Genomic DNA, 22,766 nt, shown 5'->3' with positions numbered 1-22,766 from the left:
TCAGACACTTAACAACTGTGTGGACTGGGGCAAGTCATATAATCCCTCAGTCTCCTTCACTGTAAAACGGAAATGTAATAGCAGCCCCCTCCCAGGATTATTATGAGGATCAGAGAAATGATATTTGGAAAGCACTCTATAGATATTACTTATTATTCCTCCTGATTTCTGTTTTGTTGTCTCTCCGACATTCATTTCGACTTAAAGTTTTTATGGCTTTACATATGCTTATTTAAAACTCAGCCTCACTGCTTTGTGGTCCCACGGGCCCAGGAGGTTCAGCCATTTGATTAGAGTCAAACAGGCCAGTAGAAAGAATGAGGAAACAATCCTATTTTCCCATCTCCCAGGTTCATGAGCTTCCCACAAAATTGTTTTACTTCTCATTTAAACCCACTGTGAAAGCAGCTATCTAATGAACAAGTTAATTAGTTAGAGGAGAGTTAGGAGACTTGGAATTTGGAAGCACAAAATGACTCAAGATATTGCCAACGCTCTGATATTTCACTAGCTAGGGAGAGGATGCTAAGGTGTGGCCATGGCAATTCTGTGGGTACCACATCAAGCCGGGGGAATCGGCACAGTCACCCTAAGGGGGGGGCATTGGGGTGTATGGGATGTTCTAGTTAGTTGTCCTGACCTGTATCCAGTGGCCACTGGGCTTAGATGGCTCTAGAGAGGAAAGTGAGGCAGGTGACCTTGCCCAGCCTCCCCTTCTCCCCAAATCAAACTCCCTTGCATGTCATGGCATCCCCTCTCTGATGTCCTGGTCCTCTTCGAGAACAGGGACCAACAACAAGCTATTCTATCACTGAAGACTCAAGCTGCCCTAGGAGCCAGTCTGCATTTACAAGAACCTTTTAAAATATTAATACCCATGTAATTAAATGATATAAGATGAGCCAGAATTACATCTCACTTGTCAGGACTACTGCCCAGACAAGTAGCAACACTGCAATAATAACACAAATCAATTTGGACTCTGGGAAAGAAAGCAAATGCTTCACCATCTGCTGACACCCAATTGTTACCTGAATTGAATTCATCTAGTTCACAAATATCCTGGCACCCTAAACCAGCATGAAACCCACACTTTGGGATTATTCCTTGTTTCTTTTTAAATTACACACACACACAGAGAGAGAGAGAGAGAGAGAGAGAGAGAGAGAGAGAGAGAGAGAGAGAGAGAGAGAGAGAGGAGGGAGGGAGGGAGGGAGGGAGGGAGGGAGAGAGAGAGAGAGAGAGAGAGAGAGAGAGAGAGAGAGAGAGAGAGAGAGAGAGAGAGAGAGAGAGAGAGAGAGAGAGAGAGAGAGAGAGAGAGAGAGAGAGAGAGAATTACCACAAGCACAGATTTCCAGAAAGAAATGAGTCATAAATATGTGAAATATTAAGATTTTGACCATTACAGAAGGTTCTGGACATTGTTTAGCAGCTGACTCAATTAGAGGAGGTAACTAACCTTCATTTGTTTGGAGCTGAGCTGCAATCTGAAACTCGGAGAAGGCTGGCTAAGCTCAAAGAAAACAGGGAAAGTGCCAAAAGTCCACATCTTTAACTCAGCTCAGCAGAGAGAGGGAAGCACTCAAGATTCACTTAATTTCACTTTTCTACAAATAAAAGGAGAAATTAAAGCTTGGTGCCCTCTGGCTAAGAAAAACAGGAAATGCCTAGTCGACCCATGGGGGACAGGCTGACATCATGAAATGTCCTATAGCTTTTCAGGGGTATTTGGATCCCACACTTATATTTTTAATTTTTATAATTTTAAATATACATTAAATATATATAATTAAATATTAAATTAATTTAGTATATATTTAATTAATTTAATATTTAATTATATATATATATATATATATGTATATTATATTTTTTCTCCCCCTTAAATCTGTGGTTACTTATGAGTGAGAGCCAAGCCCTTGAGAGAGATCCAAAGCAACTCCTTTTTATCAGCTTCAGTCACAACCTGGAGGACAGCAATTTCTCCTCTTCCCAGGGAACAGTTTTACCACACCCCAATATGAAGCAAAGCCTTCTCTAATCCCTTCCCACTCAGAAGTCCCACTGATCTTCCTAAAGCAAGCTTGATCCCATCTTCTCGCTACTTAATCAATCCACTGACTCCCCAGGTTCAAATAGCACATGGCCTTTAAATCCCTGCTTCCTGCCCCTTCCATTCCAAACTTCATGCATCTTACACCCCAATTATTCTGGCTCAGCAACGCTGGCTTCCTGGTTGTTTCTTGAATTGGACACTAATCACTAATTTTCACTGACTGTTCCCCCAAATTCTCCTTCAAATCTTAGTCTTACTTTCTATGAAAAACCTTTCCAATTCTTCCTTAATGTTACAGCCTCACCTTTGTTGATTATCCCTAAATGAGCTTATAAATATCTTGTTTGTACATAGTTGTTCCCCCCTTTAGAGTGTGAGCTCCTTAAGGGCAGGGATTGTATTTTCCCTCCTTTTCTTTGCATCCTTAATGCTTAGTATAGTGCCTGATACATAGTAGGTACTTTAAAAATGCTTGTTGTTTGACTGATACAGTTGTACTCAAGTCATACAACCCAAGAATAGATTCCAGAGGATCAATTCAGCATGTTAAGATATTAGTCCATGGAATTTAAAAACAAAACAAAAACAACAACAACCAAAAACCAACATTATTTTCAAGCAACCAAGACACTGACCATTTGCATTGATGAGTTACACACCAAGAATTCTCTATGTTGATGAAATCGTTAGCCTAGATTTTTAAGAAATGTCCATTTAGCTTAAAAAGAAAATTTAAAATAAACGTGTGATTTCATTGGTGTTGGAAGCTCCCAGTGAAGAACTTCCGTTACCAACAGGGTTGCCTGGAGCTCTGAAGAGTTAAATAATTCACCAAGTTGGGATCATAGACACTATGTGCTAAAGGCAGTTCTTGAATTTGATTCTTTCTGAGTTAAAAGATAGCTCTTTATTCATTAAATCACAGTGCCTCTACTTGTATTCATGACCAAATTAAGGAATTATTATTATTTCGTCTCTCCCCTGCAACCCTTCCCCCTCATATTTCTCGATTTACCTGGGCCAGCAGTATAGCCAATTTATAAATCACAGAAATATTTAACAGGGGGCTCCGTGTCATGTCAAGAAGTTGAGCCTGGATCTTCAAAGCCAAAGGTGGTAAAGGTCCTACTACTCCCATCACCAGAAAATTAACTATCAGGTCATGGATTTTTAAATTTTTATTGTATTATTATTGTTGTTGTTATTATTGTTCAACCACAGCAACCCATCATGGGGAGAAGGTTGCAATCTGTTGCATGACATAGTGGATGGAAAGCTGGAAATGGAGATAATGTGATGCAAAAGAAATAGAGCTGAATTTGAATTTAATGAATCTGAGTTCTGCCACTTACTACTTGTGTATGCTAAGACAAGCCACTGTAACCTTTCTGGGTCTCAGCTTCCCCAAATGTAAGACGAGGAATGAGCCCAAGTTCTCTCCCATTTCCAAATCTATAATCTTATATTCCTAAAACCTGGTTTCAAATCTTCCCTTTCATGCTTATTAGCTTTATGACCCTAAGTTTCAACCTCTCAATTTCAGTTTTCTCATCTGTAAAATGGGAATCATAATACTTGTATTACTTATCTCATCAAAGGCAAATGTACAAAATTTTTAGTGGAGAGAAAACCTTCATCATCATCTTGATTAACATTTATATGCCAATTTAAGATATACAAAGTGCTTTATAAATTCATTTAATTTTCAAAACAACCCTGATAGATAGGAGCTATTTTTATCCGATTTTAAAGATTAGAAAATTGAGGTTAAGTGACTTGCCTAGGGTCACACAGCTGATGTGAGGGTGAATTTGAACCAAAGTTTTCTGGATTCCAGAACCAGGGTCTTAATCATTGTTCCATGTATTTATAATCACAATGGAAGGCACAAATCTTTGGAAGAGGGACAAAATGTCTTGGCTTAGGTATCATTATTTAAGGTGTTTGCTTTCTATGTAATTAAGAGATTGACACTGAAAAATTGGGAAGGCACAGAGCTTTGCTTGGTGCTCTCAGAGGAATAGTGCAATAACTGAGGCACTATTCACTTTATGTAATTGATAATGTGCTCCTGAAAAGTCACAGATAAATTGAATTTTTGTAAAACTAATATTTCCTTCCTGACTAACCTCATTTAGGAACTGCTTTATCTTCATTTCTGACTCATTTTTCGTTGAGAATAAACTTAGAGCACAACAGCTATAAATTCATTCAGCTCTTTTCTCTGATTTCTACCCTTCAAGTGGATAATGATATGTAAACAAAGACAAACATTCCCAGGCAGCTCATTATTTAACTGAATCTTCTTGTAAAGTAAACAATCTCCTCTTAGTTTCCCATACACACACTAGATAGATTTCATATTCCTCAAATACCTATATATATATATATATATATATATATATATATATATATATATATATATATATATATATATATATATATATATATATATATATATATATATATATATATATATATATATATATATATAAATTATTTACAGATATCTATAACTACTGATCGATCAGTATCTTCATTTGTCTTAAAATAGGGTATATCTATAGAAAATACCAGTTTTAGACTTCAATAGCTTAATGTCTATTTGAGGACGAGGGATGGGATGGAGAACAACTACTGTAGTTGGAAACAGGACATCACAGAACAACACAAATTTAAACCCACAGCTGTCTAGACCAGTTTTCTGGAGGAAAAAAAAAAAAAAAAAAAAAAAAAAAGACTTAGCTGTAAGTGCTGTCTGCTGAGGAAACCTTTTGGTACCAGGCCCCACTCCCATCTCTCTGTTTCCTTTCATTCCCATAGTATTTACCAAGTACATGTTGATTGATGTATATTGTCTCTTTTATTAGAATGTAAACTCCTTTAAGGAAAGGAGTATTTTTTATTTTTATTTTTTTCAAAATCCAAGAGTTTAGGCTAGCATTTGGCAAATAGTAAGTTTTTAATAAAAGCTTGTTGATTAGTTGAATTCTGAAGAAAGTGAATTTGTTGGATTATCAAGGAAGTGAGAGAATAGTTTAGGTGGGGAAAAAAGGTAATTTAAATGAGAATAAACCATTCAATTCATCAACATTTATTATGCATCTATTATGGGCTAGGCACACACACATATATATATATACATATATATATGTATATATATATAAAAACATCTACTTTTAAAAAGATTTATTCACTAAATGTTTACAATAAACTACAATGATAGCTTTTGCCCCCATCCAAATTATAAATGTTATCATTTTAAAATAGATATATTTATTATTCCTATGAATAAAAACTAAATATAAACATTTAAAACTATTATAATGTTTTATATTGAACATTCTATAAAGTAGCAGTCCCAGAAGTAATCCAGGAAAACCTCATTTTTATTATTTTTGGAAAGACTTCATATTGTTTCTTATTTTACAAATTTCATTGAACATAAATAACATTTTAAATGAAGTTACATCTTGGAGAATACTTGACAAGATATAATAATCAAATATAAGCTTAATTTCAATGTTAATTTCAATTATTTGAACAAAGGTATATAATATATGGTTCAAGCTCAGAGAAACAAAGTCCTGAATTTGTTTCCTGGAGTTTATATCTATACTTTGAGTTAAAAACAATTGAAAATGCTCACTCACACAAATATGATTAAAATTGATAAGAGAGTTTTACAAACTCTCTTATTAAAAGCTGGAAATTTATTTTTAAATTTTTAGTCACCTAAGCAACTGATAAAAATAAATAATAAATGATAGAAAATATTTGTCTACTTGCTAATGGCTGTGTTGTGGCAAATTTACTTAAAAGTTCATATATATTGGCTCAATTTTTGTAATTTTAATAATGTTTACATATACAACTTTCATAAGGAAAGAATCTCTTCAGATGTGTCTTTCTTTTTGTCTATGACTGTCATGTTGGCTACAGTGTCATAAAAATTCTACTGAACAACTAACCCATATTGCCAACTAACATCTGAAATCCACCAGAAAGAAAAATAGTAACAAATGGAGAATTCATTTAAATTGGAAAATAGCTTTAGTATTGCAATAAAAAATAATTTGAGTTTTGTTTCTGCAGGACATTTGTAATTGTCCATGATGGTTTCAAGATGGCATGTAATTCATATTCTCAATAAAGCTTTCAACTAGCCTGAGATTTGCAGTAGAAGAAGGCAAACCTTTAAATATCTTCATCACATGATTACATAGCTATTAAAGTATGATTACAGGGTAATGATGGAGCTATGTTGATACAGGGTGTAGAACAAAAATTAGCATTGGCTGACCATCTGCTGGGAATCAGTTGGTGCTGGAATGTTAAACTCTTGTTTGGTTTGGAAACAATTTGATGACAAGAAACCTCAAGAATATGTTACACTTAGAATTGGTTAGAAATTATCATCACTCAAACACCAAAAATATTGTTTGCATGAATCATTGCTGAAACAGCCTATGATAGTTCAAAAATGCACACAATTGTTGCAGAATGAAAAATATAGTTGTAAAACAATTGGGCAATTATTTATTGCTGAAGGTCTCATTAAAAAAAAAAATAGCAAATTCCTTGGACTACTGCTATAATCTTCTAAGGAGCTGAGAATGACTAAATGGGAATCAGTGAATTGAACTTTTACTGTGTGGTAGAGAGTGTGCTAAGCACTGGAATACAAAGATAGAAATGAACTCAAATAGTTTCTATCGGGGAGACAATATGTTCATTTATAAGTTCATACAACATGATTTTGGAAGAAGAATTAGATTGCTTTTGCATGATCTCAGAGGGCAGAATTAGTACTACCAGAAAGGAAGTGACAGGGTATTTGAATTTCACTTCAACATTAAAAAAATAAAAAATATGTCTAGTCTATAATAGATGCATAATAAATGTTGGTTAATTGAATGGTTTATTCTCATTTAAATTACCTTTTTTTCTACCTGAAATATTCTCACTTTCTTGAAATGGGCAGCCTCAGGAAAAGGGCCAACTGAGACATTACAAATGTTTGTAAGAGGTATTATTACCTTATTACAGAGCACTGGTTGCTCTAGGTAGGCCTCAGTGGTCTTTACATTTCTTTGATCATACATCTCCATTAGTGGAAAAATCTCTGAATAAGCATTAATATATATTTATTTATTTATTTTTTACAAATTCTAACATGTTCTCCTATACTAAAGTTTATCGACTGGGGGAATAAAATGGTCAGATTTATATGCTTTAGGAAAATCTCTGTTAGCTGTAAAGAAATTAAATAGGTGCCAGAAGAGACTTAGAGTCAGAGATATTTCTTTGGAAACTATTGCAAAAATTCAGGGAAGACCTAATAAGGGTCTCAGCCAGAGGGGTCACTATGAACAGCGATAGTGGATAGTTAATGATATACGCTATGATACATAGAGATAGAAATAATAAGATTTAGCAAGTGATTGAATATATGGGATCCTTATCTCATGGGAGTGGGTTGTTGAAGATTAAGATTATGACTCTGACAATTAAGAGGGAGTTCCCAATGGTATTTATACATAGTTGTTGCCATGACTGCTGGGATGCCCTGAGAGGCTCTGACTCTAAGAATGGAGAAAATGGGGAGTTTGCATAGCGGGAGGAGGGAGGGAACGTAGAGATGCTGGGGGATATGGCTGTGTTGGAAACATAACCCATGACTGGTTATCACTATGAGGATATCAGGCTATCCATCTTTCCACCTCCTAATTGGTTGATCATACATCCCTTGGAGCCAGGTCACAGTACTACAGCACCCAAAATCCCTAGAGCAAGAAGCAATTATTGTTAAAATATTATCTGAGCTCTGTGTGGGGGTCCGCCTTTGTATGGAGCATTGAGGGCAGAATTAAACAGAGGGGATGTTTAGATTAGATTGATATTTGTAGTTCTCATGGGATTAAAGATTTTCTAACCAACAGTTAAGGGATCTTATCAAAACCATAGAATTTCTGCTCAGAAAGGGACACGAGATTAAGTTCAAGATCCAAGAAGCCCAGAGCGGTGAAATGAATTGCTCACAAGGACAGCGTATGTGATGTGTACTAGGTCCCCTGTGTATCCAAGAGTCCAAGGCTCTTGCTATTTGATGAAGCTATAACCCCTGATCTTTGGTTTTATCATCCTATGATCTATAGGCTGAATTTGAAAATTTTTGCTATTCAGGAAGGTTCCCAATGATACAAAGAAGGCTCTAGTTTTACTTCTTAGTTCCATTTCTTACAGAGTATTCATCTTCTTGTCAATTAGAAGGTAGAAAAAAAAGTAGCCCACTCACAAAAAGAAAATCTAGGGGAAAAAAGGTCCTAGTATATAACTATAGTAATGGAAATCTTCTGAACCAGAAAGAGTAGAAATTCATTTGCTCTTTCGTTAAGCATCCTACTTCGGATATTAGTCTTTCCCAGTAAAAGCTGTGTTGCTAAATTAACCCTGAACTTCTTATGCTGATCAATCTAATAAGTGTTTTTATAGAAGAGATAGTCTAATAAAAACCTCACTTTTGTAGAGTTTCTTCCACTGTTGTTAATGGCTTTGAGTCAGAGTACACTCAAGAACTGAAATTAAGGCTCGCCCCAAGGTTTAATGGAGATGTGTGTGATGGGCAAGAGCATACTATGACACATCATGGGCAAAGAATTAAGAAATGATAGGCGGAATAAAGGATGTTGTCCAAGGGTGTATGAATGAAAAAAGGCCCAAGAGGTAAAAATCAGATAGGACTGGAATCTTCATCGGGAGCTAAGATGGTACAGTGGATAGACTGCCAGGTCTGGAATCAGGAAAACTCATCCTCCTGAGTTCAAATCCAGCCTCAGACACTTAGAAGTGACCCTGGGCCAGTCACTTACCCAGCTTGCCTCAGAAATGCCAAACTCTTCTTGTATTTTTGTAGAAAAACCCCAGATGGGGTCAGGAAGAGTCGGACACAACTGAGTGTAAAATTATACTCATGATGTGAAGAAAAAGAGAGGAAAGTAATTAACACATTGGTCCTGTGGTGGAGGGCCTGTCATGGAAGGTCAGGGACAGAGGGACACAGGATGAGGAGTTATGGGCAGCTGTCATTTGTTCTTCCTCCTAGATGACATGCAAGGGACCCAGACAGAAGTGAGAGAGGGCTGGGCAAAGGGACCAAAGAGTCATCTGCATCTGCAAATATAGGTCAGGACAACTGGGGATGGTCCCTGATGCACTGGGAGACTTTAGTAACAAGTCTCCATTTGACTGAGGCAACAGTCAATCAGTAATTAGTTAGGTAAGAAAAAGAAGAGAGGAAAGGAAGAAAGGAGGGAAGGAAGGAGGGAGAGAAAGGAGGGAAGGAAGGAAGGAAAGAAGGAAGGAAGGGAAGAAGGGAGAGAAGGAAGGGAAGAAGGGAGAGAAGGAAGGGAGGGAGGAAAAAAAGAAAGGGAGGGAGAGAGGAGAAAGAAAGGGAGGGAAGGATGGAAGGAAGAAAGAAAAGAAAGGAAGGAAGGATGGATGGAAAGGGTGGAAGGGAGGGAGGAAGGGAGGAAGGAGAGAAAGAAGGAAGGAAGGAAGGGTAGGAGGGAGGAAGAAAGGAAAGGAAGAAGGAAGCAAGCATGGAAGGAAGGTTTCTTTTGTAATCCTATTTTATTTTAATGCATTTAAAAACATGATTTTGAAAAGGGATCCAAAGTCTTCACAAGCCTGTCAAAGAGGTCCACAACACATCAAAAGTTAAGAAGCCCTGCCCTATACTTTTCCTGTCCTCACTCTCATAAGATGACCTGCCATTTCACTGAAGTCAAGATTATTTTGGAATGAGCTTCCTTGTCTCTGTCTCAACACATATGGCTAAAACTATATTTTCCTCCTTCCAGTTTCAGGAGGGATTGTTTCCTTTCATCTTTAAATTCTATCCAGCAGATTAAATTTTTCTCTCTCTCCCTCCATAGCTCTCTCTTTCTCCCTCCCTTCCTCCTTCTTTCCTTTCTTTTCTCTCCCTCCTCCTTATCCCTCTTTCTCCTCTATTTCCACCCTCCTTTTATTCTCCCCCCAAAAAACACCTATATTATTTGGATGCTAAATCATCTGGAATCTGGAAGATCCAACATTAAATCTGGCCTTAGACACTTATTATATATGGCACTGCCCAAGTTAGTGGGGCATTTATAAATGCTACCTGCCTCAGTTTCCCCAGTTGTAAAATGAGGATAATAAGAGCACCTGCTTTCCAGGGGTGTTTGTCAGGATCAAATGAGATATTTATACTGTGCTTACTTAGCACAGTACTTGGCACATTGTAGGTACCTAATAAATACTTGTTTGTTTTTATGACATACAGAATCTGCTTAGAAGATTCTCCTTTTATTTCATGGAGGAAACTCTTTCCCCTTTTCTATTTATATTATTCAGTCTAATTCAAGTTCAGCTCTCCCACAAAGATTTCCATCTCCCCAGTGAAAAGTGACTTCCTCTTATCTTCTGAACAATTAGGTTTATAACTCAATTGTACACTTCCATCATATTATGTGTGCATGGTGTTAAAGACAGTGAATAGGGCCTCAGGTTAAAACACAGAAAAACTAGGCAGTTAGCCTCTGACCTTTAAGGCCCCTACCAATCTCTAAATCTTTTTTTTTTTTTTTCCCCTGAGGCTGGGGTTAAGTGACTTGCCCAGGGTCACACAGCTAGCAAGTGTTAAGTGTCTGAGACCACATTTGAACTCAGGTCCTCCTGAATTCAGGGCTGGTCCCACTGCGCCCCCTAGCTGCCCCCACATCTCTAAATGTATGATACTACAACTAAGGTTTGAATTCTGGCTCTGTGACTTTGAATATTGACCATTTGGGGGCCTCAGTTTCCTCATCTGTAAATGGAAGGGGTTGGACTCCATGGTCTCTTTCTCAATATATGACACTCGAGGACTCTTAAGAACAAGGATCATATCTTCTAAAGTTTTTGGTGCTCATTGCTCATTAAACTTTGTTACTCCAGGACCAAACAAAATGGTGAACAGATGGGGACTCGGCAAATAGTGTTAAATAAGAGGGAAGAAGGCTCAGGAACTAAGCAGACAGTAACTGAGAGAGTGGGTATTAAAAATCTGCGGATAAATGATTACACTGAGAATAAAGACTGGGGGCTCCAGGATTTGGTGGTAACAAAAAACTATTTCCAAGCAATCTGATTCATACAAAAAAGGTACACCGATTAACATGTTTTTATTCAATAGCGAAAGGCAGCTTCTGTGGTAAAACCAGTGCTACAGTTCCACTGTTCACTCTCAAGATGAAAGATGCATAATGAGTCACAAATGATGAATGAGTAGAAATAAGCAGTACTGAGTGAGAACCCCAGTAAAGAAAGGAAAGATGTGGTAGTTTCTATTCTGCTCTACAGTTGAGATAGGCTGTAATCTTGTGAGGATCTGTTAATTCTTTGGTAATGAGTACAGCTGCAGCTCTCTTAGGGGCCCAAGTTTAAGGATAAATACCCTGGAGAACATTGGTTTTGTAATTTCAGATACTCAAATTTAGGCAATTCTAAGGCAAGAGTCAAAGAAAGATTTCCTTCAGAATTCCTTTTTTCACTGCTAGGATTTCATGATCCCTTATTCTTCAGATGGTGTCTGTAAAGGGGCACGGGAACAATTCAATGGAACAAAGATAAAGAACTTTGAAAAATATTATGTTTAAAGAACAGGAGATTCAGTGTAAAATGAGTTTTAAAAAAAATTCTACTTGTAACAATAATGGATCTCCCAGTTTTAGCTTTCACTTGTTCTAGATTGATGTGTACATTTATAAAGGATGAGAAAGACCCACAATTTCTAAGTAAAACCTGAAATAACAAACATACACAAGAGTAAGAAATTCTGGGAACCAAATCTATTATATGAATGTTTGCAGTAGGAGATAGACTTTTGGACTAGTTAGCTTATTTCTGAAGATATGTTTATCTTCCACTTTTGAGACTATTCATACTGTCCATACTGCTATCCTAACAACAAAGACATTCCTCACAGAATTTTTTTTTTTAACAGACATAAGTCTCTAGGCTGTTCTTTTCTCAAGGACTCCAAATGCTGGTTTTCTCTGCTATTTTGACTTCTAACAAACAAAAGTTCCAGATTATATAATCAGGTCTGACTATGGTCATTCACCATCAGAACATGTTTTAGTAAAAGACTTATGAATTGACAGAAAAAAGTGAAAACTGGGAGAAATATGTATAAAGTAACAAGAACTACAACATTTTAAAGCATTTTAAACTTTGAAAAACTTAAGAACTATGCTCAATACAATGACTGACTAAATATGATTCCAGTAGACAAATGGTGGACATGCTATCCTTTTTCTAACAAGAGAAGTTGAATTCAAGGATATATTTTTTAATATGGTCAGCACAGAGCTTTGTTTTGCCTGACTATATATATTTGTCCCTTGATATAATTTTCTAATAATTGAAACTTCTACAATATTAAGAAAATCTGGGATTTGTCCAATTAAAATGTATTCCTGACTTTTTGTGCTTACTTCAATGCACAGTCTCTTTAGTTCACCATATTAGCAATAATTTAGTTCACAAAAATAGATAAAAGGTCAAGGATTAAAAATCCAAAAATCTATGACAATTTTTGTAAGTTAAATGCTCCAAATGACACTAAAATATTCTATTCTATCTGCAGAATAGTAAAATATATGATTATTGCCTTCAAAAAGACTTTACATTTGTATAATTTTATTTTTAATACTTTCAAGGACCTTATTCTCTTTATGGGGGTCATTTTATGATTTTTGACTCCCCTTTGTTTGTCCTGAGCATAAATTTCCTAATGTTCAAAGTGCTTCTTAGTGTCCATTAAACATCCTCTTTCCAGTTTCAGGCTGAAAACACCTCAAAGGGTATTTCCCTAGTCTTAGCACTTGGGCATTGTTTTTTGGACTTCTTCTGGAAGAGGACTGGGGCATCAGGGGGGAGATGCCATGATATACAAGGGAATTGGATTTAAATGAGGGAGGGCTGGGCAAAGTCACCTGCTTCCCTCTCCCCTCAAGAGCCCTCTGGCTTCAGTGGCCAGAGAGAGATCAAGACGACTGCATCAAGAGAGAAAGAAGGCAGCTGCTCATCGTTCCTTTCTCTCACTTTGTGTGTGTGTGTGTGTGTGTGTGTGTGTGTGTGTGTGTGTGTGTGTGTGTGTGTGTGTGTGTGTGTATTTCAGAAGCAAAGTGAAGAGAGAATGTCCCCAAGCATAGGGGACGACTTCCCTGGGGAGAGAGATGCAGGCAGGAGATGAAATGTCAAGGTCAGGGAACAATAAGGAGTAGGCTGGCAAGGTCGGAAGGGACAACAGATGAAGGGGAATGATGTGAAATGTCTGAAAAGAAAGTCTGGACTCAGGTTGGGAAGGGCCTTAATGAGCCACTAATGATTCTTGAGCAAGAGAGAGCAAGACCTGAGATTTAGGAAGATTATTTTATCTTGATTTGACCTTGATTTGACTTTGATTTGATTTTGTGTGGAGAAGAGATTAGTGAGAGGAGAAAGTAAAGGGACCAATTAGGAGACTTTCAGTAGTCCAGGTGAGAAGGGGAAACTTCCTAGGCAGGGTACAACAAATGAGTCTTATTTACAAAGAGGGATGCTTAAGATTGGGGGGGGGGGGGAAGAGAGAGAGAGAGAGAGAGAGAGAGAGAGAGAGAGAGAGAGAGAGAGACAGAGAGAGAGAGAGAGAGAGAGAGAGAGAGAGAGAGAGAGACAGAGAGAGAGACAGAGAGAGAGACAGAGAGACAGAGAGAGACAGAGACAGAGAGACAGAGAGAGACAGAGACAGAGAGAGAGAGAATAAAAACAATTTAACAACCTAACACAACTTAGAAGACAGGCAGGAAAGGTTTGTGACCCTGGGGTGAGAGTGGAACACACTCCAGGGCATGTGGTGCCCATTCAGCCCTGCCCCTTTCCTCATCCCCCCAAACTAGTAGCCCTCAAGATCAACTGAATCAATGGTTGTAATGGTGGCTTTTTGAGCTCTCAGCTCACAGACAGTAAGGGGGTTGAAAAATGGACAGGGGTCTCTGCTGGCACTGGGGGAAGGACTTTGTTGCATTACCCATACTTGGATCTGGGTTAAAGTCCCAGGGTAAGGAGTATCAGCACACTTGGGCTTGCAGTCAAAGGAAGTAGGGAGCCTCCTCATAGTTCCAGGACTGAAAAGAGTATTTGTGATTGTTCAAAGACCAGCTGAACACATGAATCTCCAATTGAGACCACCATGAAAATTTACAGATCCCTAAATAGTTAGACAAAAAAGCTGAACCTTGGGACAGAGCCACCTCCAACCTGGAAGCAGAGCCCCACTTTAAGATAACCTAAAATCAAGAAATAAGCCTAGAAAATAAGCAACAGAAAAAGACTTGACTATGGTTACAAGGAACATTAAAACACAAACTCAGAAGACAACAAAATCACAATTGCTACATCTAAGGGGCAGCTAGATTGTGCAGTAGATAAGATCACTGGCCTTGGAGTCAGGAGGACCCGAGTTCAAATTTGGCATTGGACACCTCACACTTCATAGCTGTGTGGCCCTGGGCAAGTCACTTAACCCCACCCTCTTAAGTGCCTCCAGGGGAAGCTGGAAAATCAACTCTCTTGTCTGGTGTAGTTTTCATTTATGATTTCTGGAACTATACATCTGAAAAACCAGGCTGTGATGAAGGCCGTTGGGATTCAAATGGAGCTACTTAAAAATGCCTTTAAAACCCAAACCACTCTATCTCACTGACTAGACAGTAACAAGTCCCAGCCCAAGCCTCCTTTGCCTGTAATGTTTTGCTGGCTTGGAATGAGTATAAACAGCATTTCTTTCTGTTCTGACTAGAAACTTGGAGGGTCTTCCCCTTCCACACTGATTCTTTTGTGAAGGCAAATTCGGCCATCTTTTGCCTCACTTCTTCCTTTGTCTTTAATCTCTGAATCACCGTTCCCTGGGACAAATTAGGACTGAGAAAAATCTTAGCTTCAAAAGGCCAAAGTCCACTGCTTCCAGAGCCATCGCCAGTCATCCTGATATATGTCATGACCCTGGAATGCTAAGACTGTGGAGGAGAGTGGATCTGCTTTGTTAAAATCCAATCCACTTTCGAGCCAAGACATCGCCCTCTTGATGTCATTGGTGGTCTTCAAGACCGAAGGATAAACCACAAACACCACAGATATCGAAGTAATACCAAATCCAGGGAAGAGAGTGTCCAGAAGAGGAAGGTCAAAAAATGGAATTCTGGGAAGAGGCCGGTAGGTCTGGCAAGTAAGAGATGGTTGGTGACTGCAATGAAGCATTAGATTTGAAAGCCAGACTGCAAGGGTTTGAAGAGTGAGAGAGGACAAAGCTTTTTATAAAAGCAGTTTGCCCATGAGAAATATGAGACATAAATAATGTTTGCCCATGAAAGGGGTGAGAGACATAAAATGATGTTTGCCCAAGAAAAGAATGAGACATATAAAAAAATAATGTAAGATAGTAACAAAGTCAAGGGAAGTCTTTAAAAAACAAAAGGATGAAGGAAACCTGAGTATGTTGTTGATAGTAGGGATAGAGGCAGCACATACCAAGGATAGGGTCCAGAAGTAGGAGGAGGGAGGAGAATTAACTTGGAGAATTAAAGTTAAAAGAAAAAGGGTTTGAAGGTGACAGTGGGGGATTTAAGGCAAGAAAAAGAGGGGCTGGATTTGATAAGTACCAGCTCTTCACTAAAGAGCAAAGGAGGAATGTACTGAGGGGGCTGAGGAGGGGATGCAGAAGACAGGACCACAATAAATGGGTTCTGTTACCCAGCAAAGTAGGAGACAAAGCCCTCTGTTTAGGAGGGGAAGGAGTAAGTGTAAGCAACCTGAGGTGAAATAATCACTGTGGGAATAGAATAGAAAGCTAATCAGGGAAGAATGAAAATATTGGCAGCAGAAGTGTAGATTTGTAGAGTGGATTCACAAGCCTTTGCTAAGGCAAGGTGTAATTGTGAGGGGAAATTTCTCTCATCCAGAGTTTGAGTAGAAGAGCAGCTGGTTATTAGAATTTTTTTTTTTCAGCTCCTATCCCCTCTCATTCCCCCGTTACCCATTTAAGAAGGCAAGAAACATAAAACCCATTACAAATGTGTACAGTCATGCAAAACAAATGTCTGCATAATTTTGCAAATTTTTAAAAACTTGAAGATCATTTCATTCTTCAGGAAATGACGAGGGAAACTGCTCTAGAACTGATAGAGACCAATAAGAAGGAACTAGTCAAAAGCAGAAATGATGGAAGCTTGGTAAGAAGTGACTGTCATCTTAAGAGTTTTCATGATAAATTGTTAGCACTAATATCTGTCTGCCCAGGTTGCATGTACCTTCGGATTCTAATGTTTATTGTGCAACAAGAAAGTGATATTCGCACACATGTATTGTACCTAGACTATATTGTAACACATGTAAAATGTATGGTATTGCCTGTCGTCGGGGGGAGGGAATAGAGGGAGGGGGGGTAAATTGGAAAAATGAATACAAGGGATAATATTATAAAATATATATATATATATATATAATAAAAAAAAAAAAAAAAAAAAAAAAAAAGAGTTTTCATGATCGATGAAGAGAAAACTGGGCAGTCTGATAAATTCACTAAAAGGAAAGATCTGATGGGAAATTTTAAAAGCAGAGTTTTGTTTTGTTTTTACCTCCTTGGGGCCAGGATCTCTCTGGCATTTGGGTAAAAGCTACAGACCCCTGCTAAGAATATTTTAAATACATATGGTATGTTTACATATGATAAGGTTTAATTGATCTGGAGAATGACGGATGCATTGTTCCCCTGTCTAGACCCAGGGTGGCTATGATATAGAGTTAAGTCACTGGGTCAAGGCCCCTTATTCATTTCAGGGGTCCAGGCTGGAGGTGTTAAACACACTGCTTACAGCAACCTGTGTGGCAAACAATTAAAATATTAGGAAATATTTACAATATTCTTAGATGGTATTCACCATGCAGTCACAGGGACGCTTGGAGTGTCTAATGGCCCCGCTCCATTTGAGCCAGACAGCAGTGGTCATAAAGACTCCATGCCCTGGCTCAAGGATGATGGGCAGTGGGAGGCTGGCACAGCCCTGGGGGCTTGGGACTAGTATCCAGGGTGTGGCCCTACAGGCGGGACTCCTCCTTTGCCAATCTCCACTTCTTGGTGAGCCACTTGGCTCTCTTTGTTCCGATGCTGCTCAGACCTGGCCAGGCCACAAGCCGGGACGGCTCCCGCCATCTGCCTACTCTCCTAGCCACTTCCTGCCGGGAATGCTGATGGCATTCCCACTCTCAAATGGGCCCTCTCTGCAGCAAGGGTATAATTGTCCTCTCATTGAAAACAGCTGACATTTATGGAGCATTTTCATGGTTGCCAGAGTACTTCTGATGTCATATCACTTTGTTATCTCCATTTTTCAGATGAAGAAACTGAGTTAGAGAGCAACTTGAGCCAGGTGTTTGAGGGAGGAGTCATCCCTCGGGTCTTCCTGGTCTCAAACCCAGACCAGCGCCCATTGGGGCTGCTGTCATCAATCCCCTTCACTCTCACCCCGCCGCCCCCCCCCCCCCCCCCCCCGATTGCCCGGTTCTCCCTCTCCCAGTGACTTCCCTAAAGAACACGTCACTCATGATGAATGTAGGATCACATGCCAACTTCCCTGGTCAGCCTTCTTCACACCAGGCTCCTTCCTACCCTTCCAATGGACTTGCACTTTGTCCTTCCATTCCTAGTGGCCAGCCAGGCTAGCACACAGCTGTGGATAGAGCCTTGAGCTCTATCTTCTTGAGTCAAGAACAGTGTTCCAATCCAGCCCTGGACTAGCCATGTGACGCTGGACAAGCCACTTCAGTTTCCCCAACCACAGAATAGGGCAAAAGCACCTACTACTTCCTGGGGTGGTTGTGCTTTCTAGTGTGTGGCACAGTGCCCGGCACACAGCAGGCACTTTTAAGTGCTCGTTCTCTTTGCCCCTTTCCCCCTACATGCTGTTCCTCACATCAAACATTAATACCTGCATTTTCTCTTGACCTTCCTGACGACTGGCCACCCACCCAGGTGGCTCCCACCTCACGTGCCATGTTCTCATGTGAGTAGGGATACAGATCATCTCTCCCAGAAGAATGGGAGCTCCTTGACAGCAGGGATAGTTTTGCCTGGATCTCTGTGTCCCCAACATTAAGCACACAGTGATTAACGAATGCTTGCTGACTGCATGGGCCATGCAAACATCCAAGATGCTAAGGCTCAGCCGGAACATACACTTGTGATAAAGGAGATCTGATTTTGAGTCAGGTGTCCACTAGGATGACTGAAACCTGTGATCCTCTGATGGAGGAAGATCAATGAAAGGCAGGACCACTACTTCAAAGAAAATTTTCTGAATAAAAAATAGACAACACAAAGTTTAAATAGGAAAAGGTATAAAATGGAATTTCCCCAAAAGATGAAATGATGATTCTGCTTTAAATAGCTCATCTTGACATTTTAAACAAACCCTCAAGTGGAAAGAATCATTTTAGGGGAGAGAATATTTAGATTTTGTAAAATTAAAATGTTTACTTCTACCAGATTGGAGGAAGGGAAATAGAAATCATTAAACATCTACATGTGGTGGGCACTGTACATAGAGCCTTAAAAATATTACCTCCCCCCTTTGATCCTCATCTTTATCACCCCATTGTACAGTCAAGGAAACTGAGGCAAGCACAGGTTAAGTGACTACTGCCATGAGTTCCACAACTAGTCAGTGTGGGAGGCCAGATCTGAACTCAGGTTTTCCTGATCCAGCACTGTAATCTCCATACAGACTTTGAAATCAGAAGGGACCCAAAGGTTGCCAGTGCAATTTTTTTGTTTCACACGGAGATTAAATAATTTATAGCAATGAGATTGCTTAAATCCAAATCTACAGAAACCAAATCCAGTCCTCTTTCTACTATCATGTGGGAGGAAATCACTGCTGGAATAAACCTACTGATCTATTTTAAACATTTTGTAATTTTAAACAAATGTAATTGAAATCGCTTTTTAACACATACCTTGGAGAACTTTTTAAGCAAAAGCCACAAAACCACACAGCTTCTGAAACCAAACACAATTTCTTTTTATTTGTGGGAATACCATTTTACATCAATTCTGTTAAAACCTAAAACCAACCTGCTGAAGTCCTGTTAGGTGGCGTGAGAGTTAGGCGGTGAATCACAAGACTTGCACACCTCATGGATGTAACGCAAATACTGAAGACATAAAAGCATTCACAGTTATAGGTTAACTGTTGTCTGTGTGACAAGCAGTAACCTCCAGTAGAAATTATTTTGTGACAAAAACCAACCCAACATTTTGGTCTCATTTACAGACAACCAACACTTCAGTTGGTGGATGAATTCTATACATATCATATAACATATGAAAGGATAAGGCTTACAGAGGTATTTTAGCAGTTGTAAGAATTAAAATTCGGGAGACAAGCTCGTTTTTAAAGCTTTCTGTATAAACCTCAAAAGTACAGTTAAAATAGAAATTGGAGGTCAAAAAAATCTATTAAGTTGGACAAAAGTGTAAAGGTTTTCCTATTCAGATTAAGGGGGGGGAAAAAAAACCTGTTTAACTAGTAGCTCATGCTTCAAGAACATCCACAACATTTCAGCAGGTGCTTTTTTAAAGATTCTAATAATGAAACCTCTGACCAACCACTGTGGCAACGTAAATCTAAACTTTACATTCCATTCCCCTGTGAGCACTTGTATGGGAGTGATCAAATATCATGAGGAAGAATATGAGTCGAGGATCTTGTTGGAAACAAGGAGGAAAAATATACTAATCTTTTGGCATAAACCACTAAACCATCATCTGTTGATATCTATGATGAGTCAATATCAACCTAGTCTAGAGAGAAGTAGACAGAGACTTTTAAAAGGCTAAGCATCCCATCCCTCCTATAACTCTCTATTCTTAAAAAGAACTACAGTAAGAAAGGGGGAGGGAAGATAAGGAATCTCCAATCAAGTAATCCCAAAGGTTTATTTAAAAAAAAAAAAAAAAAAAAAAAAAAAAAAAAAAAGAAGTTTTAAGCAAAATGAAAAGCATTCAGGATTTTCTAAGCGTGTAGATTTTGGTTGCCCTTTGAGTTTCATGTTTTTAATACCATACATAATTAATAAATTTCTCAAGTTCTACTCTCTACTGCTAAAAAAAAAAAAAAAAAAAAAAAAAAAAAAAAAAAAAGCCCAATTATTTTCCTACGGCAATTTCCCCTTCACAATATTTTTTATATTCTGAAAATTGTGCCATTTAGTATTTTTTTATTCTCCAGATTCTTACTCTGACATTTAAAAATAATAAAACAAACCCAAGACTTTTGTGTGTTACTTTTTTTTAAAAGAACCACAATTGATCAAATTTATGAGACATTACTTCTAAAATGTGGTTTCAGTGTTTTTAATGGGATTAAAAAAAAAAAATCAAAACAGTACTCTATATCTCTATTTTCCCTCTGGCTATACCACTGAAATATGTACATTTACACAAAAATCCTTTCAAAACACTGGATTTCATATTGGTTGCTTGCCATAAACATTGTATAATCCACTCACAGTTATTAATTATCTTGTGCAAATTGGCACTAAGAAATGATCAGATGTGAGTATACAAACAAGGAACAGTCAGGTAATGCTTAGTCATTATATAGCTTTTGAAACTTCTGTGTGTTTATTTCACAGCAAACCAAACATTTCTATTTGGTGGGGAAAGGTAGTAGTTGCATTTTCGCCATAACGTGATTTTGTATATGCACACACACACACACACACACACACTGTATATACATATATAATTTGTCTTTGGTGGCTGAATTACAATAGGGAAGAGAAAGTTCAAATAAAATGTAAAACCCTGGACATTGTTAGCAGAGAAACCCGTGACACAGTAGTGTAGAGGAATATGCCTGTGTGCTTTTTTTCTCATTTCATACAGCTCGAAAAATTCACATTTAATTTAAAGGTTGGGGGAAAGGGAGGAAGAAGGGCGTGTGTGCAGAAACGCTGCTAGCAGATTTCATCCAATTTTAAATTGCTCCCAATTACTTGCCTGGTCTTGGATTCTGCTCCTAGCACATTAATAGCTGCATCCATTTCATTTGTTCAAATGCACCAATAGATTTTTATTTGTCAAACAACCATAAAATTTTCTGTTCTCATAAAACCCTAGGGGACTGCATTATTTAGCACCAGATATACTAAAGAAATAAGTATTGGTATCTACATTTCTCCTAAGAAGGGGTAAGGCAAAGAAAACAAGACATAAAATGCAAATATAAAGGTACCATTCCATTCACTCTAATTTTTCTCATTTGGGCAAATAATGGCTAAAACTTTGCTATACAAATTACTTGGTCACCAAAAAAAGTGGTCCCTACTTAAAAGATAGTGTATATTTAACCCAATGCTGGTGGTTTAACATCCATTGCCTGCAATGAATGTTTTGCCAGGAAAAACCCAGCAGGAAAGAAAAGGAAAAACCAAATCCTCACCATTCGATATCATTCTTTAATTACATAACAAAATCAAAATTAGATACTATGAAAGCCTAACTAAAATGCAAACCATGACCCACAGTTGGCTGGAGTGGATAAATCATGATCACCAACAAACCATTCATTCCTGATGGAGGGAGAACATCAATTTTCGTTTTAGTAGTTTAGGAAACAACAGAAGCCTGAACTTTCTTCATAAGCCAAAGGAAAAGAGAGTATAGTGGAGGAGGAAGGAAGTATTATGCCAAAGGCAATTTAAAGGAGCCCGAATCTCATGTTTGTGTATTTGTATATTTTTAATTTGCTGATTTGTGTCCCTCTCTAAAATACTACAGGGTTTGGGTTTTTTTAAACATAAAAGAATTCTGAACATGTTTATGTTTAAAAATAGAACAACCCAATACTCTTATGTGCCAAGTAGATATTATTTGTGGCATATTACAGCCGTGTATCCAAATAATTACACTTTTAACCATTTTTAAAGGCCAATAGTTTACTCAAACGAAGTGCCACTTGGCACGTGCTGCTGAAGGAAGAAATGACGCTCGTTCCCCTATCAAAACAATCCACCTCTTCAACAGAAATGTTAGACTGGCAATGGCTGCTGACGGCAACAATGTCCAAAGAGCTGAGTCTTGTTTTCTGAAATGCTACATTTGAGACCAAATAAAGAAATAAAAGATTCATTTGAAAAAAGTGACCAAAATGTGCCACAAAATTATTTTTACAATACATTTCTGCAGAAATAATCTCTAGGTGAAGCTTTTTTATACACATATACAAAATTTAAACAGCAATATACACATCATCACAGTGAAGACGTTGGCAAATTCACCAATCTGTAGTGTAAATACAAAATGCAAAGCAGCCTTCAAAGAGGACAATGCTACACAGCAAGCGTAGTCGGCTTGTTAAGAGCAAACACCACAACTTCCCAGCAGGAGGGGCACTGGGTGAGAAAAGCAGCATGCGCTTTGATACAAACAGCAATTTATGGCTAATGGTTGACAGAACTGTGCTAACAGGGACTCTTGAGCTGCTGTGCATAGTTAAATTCCTATGTCATCTGTTTCTCTTTATACCACTCCACAAATTCATCCAACAACACTGGCCCTGCAGAGAGAGAGAGAGAGAGAGAG

The 22,766-nt window shown here is 38.2% G+C and overlaps 1 protein-coding gene across 10 annotated transcripts in view; it reads right to left on the bottom strand.

Moving 5' to 3' along the window:
• Positions 1-19,179: 19,179 nt before the first annotated feature.
• The window catches only part of DCUN1D4 (defective in cullin neddylation 1 domain containing 4), a 76,680-nt gene continuing 73,093 nt past the window's right edge, over positions 19,180-22,766 (bottom strand). For all 10 annotated transcript variants that reach the window (XM_074276572.1, XM_074276569.1, XM_074276570.1 and 7 more), the window contains one exon: positions 19,180-22,740. In XM_074276572.1, the coding sequence (XP_074132673.1) occupies positions 22,685-22,740 (56 nt within the window). In that variant the 3' untranslated portion in view covers positions 19,180-22,684. The remainder of the gene's footprint in view (positions 22,741-22,766) is intronic.

Source organism: Sminthopsis crassicaudata, chromosome 6 (genome assembly GCF_048593235.1).
Source record: "Sminthopsis crassicaudata isolate SCR6 chromosome 6, ASM4859323v1, whole genome shotgun sequence".
Taxonomy (NCBI): Eukaryota; Metazoa; Chordata; class Mammalia; order Dasyuromorphia; family Dasyuridae; genus Sminthopsis; species Sminthopsis crassicaudata.
Note: the sequence above shows the minus strand (reverse complement) of the source record. Positions and strands in the feature narration are given on the sequence as shown.